The 6,739-nt window shown below is 61.8% G+C and overlaps 1 protein-coding gene and 1 non-coding gene across 2 annotated transcripts in view; one reads left to right on the top strand and one right to left on the bottom strand.

The window, feature by feature from the left end:
• Positions 1–6,739, top strand: part of CTTN (cortactin) — a 34,649-nt gene that overhangs the window by 6,049 nt on the left and 21,861 nt on the right. Inside the window, exons 4-7 of the mRNA XM_023524846.1 lie at positions 1,132–1,261; positions 4,937–5,047; positions 5,729–5,783; positions 6,604–6,714. Of these exons, the coding sequence (XP_023380614.1) occupies positions 1,132–1,261; positions 4,937–5,047; positions 5,729–5,783; positions 6,604–6,714 (407 nt within the window). The remainder of the gene's footprint in view (positions 1–1,131; positions 1,262–4,936; positions 5,048–5,728; positions 5,784–6,603; positions 6,715–6,739) is intronic.
• LOC111732866 lies at positions 1,383–1,501 on the bottom strand. Its single transcript, XR_002777747.1, has one exon. It is a non-coding gene; the product is annotated as a 5S ribosomal RNA (ribosomal RNA).

Below are 6,739 nucleotides of genomic sequence, written 5' to 3'. Positions count from 1 at the left end.
GGCCCCAGTAGCTGTGCAGTAGGATGAGGCTGTTCTTGTCTGAGAGAGACTCAGCGAGTCATGCAGAGGGAGAGGGGCGTGTGCGTGTGGCCATCTCAGACACCAGTGTTCGTCCCCCGCGCCCCGATGTGCTGCGCCCACACCCTGCACAGAAGCCACTAGAGCGCGTGAAGGGCCCGGGGCCGCCGCGTTCCGGGCCGTGGGGTCGGGCTGACCGTGGGGTCGGGCTGACCGCCACGTCGGTTAAGTCAGCGGTCGTGTCCTTCCTCCTGTTCCCCGGGGCATGGGACCAGGTCGGAGAGGGCGGGTGGCAGAGCAGACGCAATCCCTGGTCCAGGCGGCCTCCGGCCGGGATTCAGAGAGAGCACTGGGAGGGGGGCAGCGCTCGGCCCCTTGGGGTCCCACTGGGATTTTAGGGGCGCTCCTCCCCTGCTCATGGGGCTCGGGCAGTGCCCAAGCCTGCCTTCATTTTTAGCTACACTCCTGGGATCGTTGTCTAGACGGTGCAGGTGTTGACGTGATGTCCCCTGGGCAGGATGGCCCCCCACGCACGGTGGCTCCGAGCCCCTCTGGCGTCTCCTGCCTGTGTTTGACCACGTCTTCTGATTTGTTTCATTGTCGCGGGTGTTTAGAGTTAAAAAAAGGCTTTTAGATCGTAAATCCTGAAAGTCTTGATTGCCTTATACGCAGACAGCTGGAGTAGTTCAGGTACAAAGAGAAGCCGTCTGAAGGTTTCGGCCAGTGTCCTAGGGACACCTGGGGACGGGATGTCTGACTATTTTTGCCTCTGCCTCGGGTGACGTTTATAGAACTGGCTGTCTTAACTGTTATCTAATAAAATCGAGACGCTGTTCTCCACGTGAAATAAATAAGGGGTTCACGTTTCAGGGCAGCTTCCTTTGGGGGTTCACTGTGTGGATCCAGATTGACTTGCATTTGACTCTTGAGAGCTGCAGGAGCAGGCGGGCCAGCTGGCAGAACCGTCAAGAAGACGCGGAAGGCGGGGTCCGGGGGCCCCAAACGACGAAGCCTTGCGAATGTGCAGGGGTGGCGCTGCCTGCCCTCATTTGCCCCCGAGGAGGGGGCGCCTGTCTGTTTTACCTCTTTGTCCTATTTCGTCTCCCCCGCCAGCATCCACAAGCTGAGGGAGAATGTTTTTCAAGAACACCAGACGCTCAAAGAGAAGGAGCTGGAAACAGGACCCAAGGCCTCGCACGGCTATGGAGGGAAGTTCGGCGTGGAACAGGACAGAATGGACAAAGTAAGTGGCCGGCGGCTGTCGCGCCGAGTGCCTGGTTTGCTTTGACCTCTCATGTGGTTGGCAGAGGAGCCGTTCACTCAAACTGGTGCCTCCGAATGAGATTTTTTTTTTTTTTTTTTAACTCCGACAGCACCTGGTCTTCCTAGGTGGTCTCCCATCCAGGTACTAACCAGGCCCGACCCTGCTTAGCTTCCGAGATCAGACGGGATCAGGCGTGTTCAGGGTGGCATGGCCGTAGACTCCTCAGAATAAGTTTCGAGTCAATTTGTTGAGCTTGAGATTTGCCAGAAGTGGCCCTCTGTTGATCGCCCTCACGTATAAAGTGTTCCCTCCTTTTGGATGCACTTTTAAGAGTTCAGAGGTGCTGGGTGGGGAGTGGGCAATGTGCAGAAGGCTCGGAGGGGAGGTCAGCTCCCAGAGGCCAGGACAGAAGTCCAGAAGCGCCTTGACTGCAGGTGTTGGTGTCACCACCGCCCAAAGTCCCACGTGTGGCCTAAATCGCGCCAGTCCACAGACCAAACCACAGGTGAAAATGCAGCCAGCAGGCGTGCCGGCTTCGTGTGTCTAGTGACCTTCAGGGAGTGGCCTGGCCCTCGGCGTAAAGTCACTGCCCAGTAGGTGGGCGGAGAGCTGTGGGATGGCCACGTCCCAGTCCACGGTCACGTCAGCGCTGACTGCACGCAGCAGGATTGACAGCACGGGGCGCGGGTTGGTCAGAAGGGCTGGTCCCTCCCCGCCGCCAGCCCCCTGGAGAGGAGACAGTGCATCGTCATGGCTCGTGGCTTTACTTCTCCAGCCAGGCAGCTGTTTGAATTCCACGCACGGCCGTGGACCCCCAGTCTGAGCGGTGTGGGGTGGTTCTCACCCTGCACGGTCTGCCCTCCGTCAGTGTAGGAGAAGTGTCAGCAGGTGTCGTTCTGGTCTGTAATTCCACACCTCTCCCCTCGTGCACGGATGGGAGTCAGTGTCTGGGCCGTGTCACAGTGCGCCGTGTCACACTGTGTCACCACAGAGTAGATAAGTGGGGAGCCTCTGGGCACCCCAAACCACATCCAGAATTAGCCCGGAGCTGGATGAAGAACGAGCTGCGGGAAAGAGACAGGGACGTTCTGCGGTGTGACTGTCACTCCCGGAGACGTCTCAACACAGCAACGGGGAAGGCGGGGGTGGAATCATCTTTGGAGTCTAAAGAAAAGTCTAGTAGCTTTTAGTGGTGCAGACAGACAGACAGACGAGACAGACAGCACCCCGTGGTTAGGTGGGAGGGGACCGAGGCGTGGAAGCCTTTCCCACCCCAGCAGAGCCTGCGCTCACGGGACCGGGGGAGCTGGGCGCAGAGAAACCCATGAGGAGTTGGGATTGGAAAGATGACACGTTGGGGAAAACAGTGAGAATCTATCAAGGAGGAGCGTGAGAGCAGCAGCCACCTGCTGTCTGTCATTTCTGGCTCCTCTGCTGCTGCTGGGACCCTGTCCTTGCTGGCACCTCGGCTCAGGCCTGTCTCGTCCAAGCAGCTTCTCTGGCGAGCCTGCCCCGCGAGACTGGTCGCACCTCCCTGCCCTTCTGCCACCCTCGCTTCTCTCTGTCGGTGCTGCTGCCACATCGTGCTGTCCTCTCCGTGGAGGCTCTTCGGGGCCCACACCCATCGCCCTCCCCGCGTGCCTGGCCTGGCACCGCGGTGGCGGCACATGGATGTCTCGTGGATGCCCGGGGTCTCCTCCTCTGGCCCACGTGGCAGAGACACCTGGACGGCTCAGGGAAACGCACTCTCACCTCAATGGGCGTGGCCAGGTGGCCGTCCCCACAGGGGAATCTGGCGGGGACGCTGCTGCAGGCCTGCGGTGGCCCGCTGTGTCTCTGCGCAGTTAGGGAGGTTAGATGTCAACTCACGTGAGCACGATTGAACCCACCCGTTGTCAGAAATTCAAACCCAAACTTAAGTGGCTTAAGATATTTTGTAACTCGTTCTCTCCAGAAATTGAAAAAAACTCTGAGAACTCTGCTGAGCACGGAGGGCTGTGTGATGGCGACGTGTGGGATGAGCCGGGCTTGGGCGAGCGCGCGTTTGCGAGGGCCAGGGGCGCAGCCGCGCCGGGCCGTCCACACCGGTCTGGACACGGGGCAGGCTCCACCCGCATCGCGCCCCGTCCCAGCCAGAGCACGTCCAGAGCAGCCCCCAGGGCCGAGCGTCCGGGAGCAGACGGCGTTTCCGGCAATTTGGGATCATCTATTTCAGTGAAGAAGTTGGAGAAATTGCCAAGCTGTCGCTCTGGCCATGTTTTTAGAACCGTTTTCTTACAAGCTCTCTCGGACCGAGAGTCATGCCGGAAGTCCCTTTGGCACCCTGCCTCTCGGTGTTGCTCGTCGGTGTTTTTGTGCTTGAGACCCCAGAGGCCGCGGGGGCTGGTCTCCCACAGCCGTTCTCGGAGGTCGTGGGTCCCGTGCGTGGCGGTCGGCTGTGGACAGCGGAGCAGGCCTGGGAGGGAGGGTAGCGCAGGTCTGAAGTTTAAGTGACACCCGCCTTTTCCCTGGGACGTGGAAAGGACGGACGCTGAGCCGCGTGCTGACTTCAGTGGCGGTGCTGACCCTGCCTTGACCCTGAGCCTGGTTTTGTGAAGTTCTAGATAAACGGGCCTCTGACAGGCCCCTTCTGTGGGGGCAGCTGTGGCGAGGCAGTTCCTAGGCCGTGGGGACTCGCTGGGGCGAGAATACGAGTGTGGATGTGCCTTCTCCGCACCCCGCACTGGTCACGTGTCTGTCACGTGACCACTCCTTACCTGAGGGATCTGTGACCACTGTCCACTCTGACTCGGGGGCCGGTGGGGGCCCGTGCTGTGGGCAGGGCGGGGCCGCTGAGTTTGGGTCACAGTATTTTTAGCTCTGTGGGCCCTGGGGTCTCTACTGCTGACCAGGGCAGTTGGATCCCAGAAGCCGCCACATGTGACATGGGAATGGTACATGTGGCGGGTCCCACAGAGATTTCCCCACAGGGTGGGGCCACGGGTGTGACCCACAGGTGTGGCAAGTGGAAAGCCCGGAGTTGGCTGCTTGGTTTGCTGCTTGGTAGACGTGTGACCTCGAGCAGAAGGTGGCTGAACCTGCTTCCTTCTCTGCCAGTGGGGTTGACGAGGTTGGTGATGCTGGAATGAGCCGATGCGGTGACAGGTGTGCTCCACGCCTGGGAGGGGCGCACGCTCCGTAGACACTGACTCAGTGTGTGAGAACTCAGCACCTGTGTCAGCGTCTAGTTCTTCAGCAGAGTCAGTACGTTTGGTTGTGGTTCCTGGTCATGTGGCGTGGAGGCGCCTCCCCTCGGCAGCCGAGCTGTTGCCGGGAGCGTCCCTGCAGACGGGCCTCGGTGTCGGGCTGCAGGCCGTGGGCTCCGTGGTTCTGGATGGGCATCGGCCCGCTGGTTCATGCTTCACACCCAGCCACGTCAGAGCCACACCTGGCCAGGGTGCTCCGGGCGGCTTCTGGGAGCGCGTGGCTGAAGGAGCAAGGTGACACCTGTGCCAGGCTGTGGCACGGTGGGTCCCTGGGAGCAGAACTCCAGCCCGACTTCCACGCGAGGGCGTTTGAGGGGTGCCCACGCTGACAGCAGGTGGCGCTGCCCACCCGGGCCTGCACCCGTGGCATTGGCCGGCGTCTCACACTTTGTTTTGTGTCCTGTCTCAGTCGGCTGTCGGCCATGAGTACCAGGCGACGCTTTCCAAGCACTGCTCCCAGGTGGACTCCGTCCGGGGCTTCGGAGGCAAGTTTGGCGTCCAGCTGGACAGAGTTGACCAGGTGAGTGACGCGGTGTGGGGAGCCAGGGCTGAGGAGGGTCAGGGGCGACTCTGCAGCCCAGAGCCCGCTGCCCTTGGTTGTCCCTCTGGGCCTCTGGAGGGAGCATGGTGCTCCTGACGGTGGGCCTGCACGGCCTCACAGCTCGCAACGCGGCCCGGTCTCTGACTGTGACTGTCACCTGCGGTTAGTGTCGCAGCAGTGGGGCCTGGGATTTGCAGTTAGACTTCAGCCCGCAGTCTGGCCCGGCCCCCCGTTTGCCACGGCTCCGTACTTACTGCCCATAAAGCGGGGTGACGGTGCCTGTGTCCCGTAGCTGTGCTTGAGGACGCGCACGGGGTCCGTTCTTACTGCCCATGTTGGCGTCGTCCTAACATCGTGGCAGACCCCATCTGAAAAGCACGTGTGTGCGCGGCCATGGGGAGTCGTCCCCGAGTGAGATGTGGCTGAAATCCCTGGGCGGGGAGGCTGGGCCACCAGAGACGCAGCCTGGCCCGGGCAGCCCGCCGGGCTTTGTCGCACCTGTGGGGCATACGGATGCCACACGCCAGTGCTTTTGGCTTGAGTTAGCCGTGCACCTGGCTTAGCGAGTCAGAGTTAGAAAAATAACGTGGCTGTGGTTTTCAGCGTGTCGCGTGTTTCAGAGGCGCGTGCAACACTTTTCCCTTTTTCTCGTCGCTGCAGTCTGCCGTGGGCTTTGAATACCAGGGGAAAACCGAGAAGCACGCCTCCCAGAAAGGTGAGACGAGGGGCCGCCGTGTTGTGCAGCCCGCTGGACTGTCGTGGGAGGCCGCAGTCACCTGAGGCCTGGGCATGGGCGGCTGCCACCAAGGGAGGACTTCGCTCTCCCCTTTAAGTGTCGGAGTCACCTGAATTGTGTGACAGTGCGGTCCCCGTCACTCAGCACACGAGGTCTGGCATCTGCTGTCGTCGTGACGTCTCCCACGTCGGCACTTAGCCCGACAGCAGTGGCCACGCGGACGTTCGCTCTGACTGTGGGCAGAGCGCGCCCCCCGCCCCCCGACCCCCAGCGGGAGAGCAGAGCTGTTAGGAGGTCCCGGCGGTCCTCGCCACGCGGGGACCCTGACATGGCGCTGGCGGTGTCACGAGGTCCTGCTGGTCTCCTTAAGCCTTTCTTAAAAAACGCAAGCGTGTCGCTTCCTCTGAGCACTTGAGGTGTTTTGCCGCCTCTTCCCTTCTGCCTCGTGCGTGTCATCGGGCGACTGGGGGACGCGTGCTCGGATCGCGGGCACTCAGCCACCGCGTGCGTGGGAGGCCTGGGGGCTTTTCTGGAAAGGGCTCCCGCGGCCCAGCTTCCTCCCACGCTGCTCTGCGTCCCAGTGGTGATGTTCCCCGGCGGGGCCGCAGCTCCATCCTCGTCGTGCCCTCTAATGGTTGAAAGGGACGCGACTGCTGGGGTCCAGCGTCGCGCGTGTGTGACAGCGGGTGGCTCTGGTGTGTTTTAACATACGTGCTTGGCCTGGCGGCAGTCGCGCCCCGACCGTTTCTCCACGGCGGCGGCGTGTCCTCGGCCCCTCACCGCGGCCCTGTCTCCGCAGACTACTCCAGCGGCTTCGGCGGCAAGTTCGGCGTGCAGGCCGACCGCGTGGACAGGAGCGCCGTGGGCTTCGACTACCAGGGCAAGACGGAGAAGCACGAGTCGCAGAAAGGTCTGTCCGTCCGCGGGGCCCCGCT

Source organism: Pteropus vampyrus, unplaced genomic scaffold (genome assembly GCF_000151845.1).
Source record: "Pteropus vampyrus isolate Shadow unplaced genomic scaffold, Pvam_2.0 Scaffold501, whole genome shotgun sequence".
In the NCBI taxonomy this organism is placed as follows: Eukaryota; Metazoa; Chordata; class Mammalia; order Chiroptera; family Pteropodidae; genus Pteropus; species Pteropus vampyrus.
Note: the sequence above shows the minus strand (reverse complement) of the source record. Positions and strands in the feature narration are given on the sequence as shown.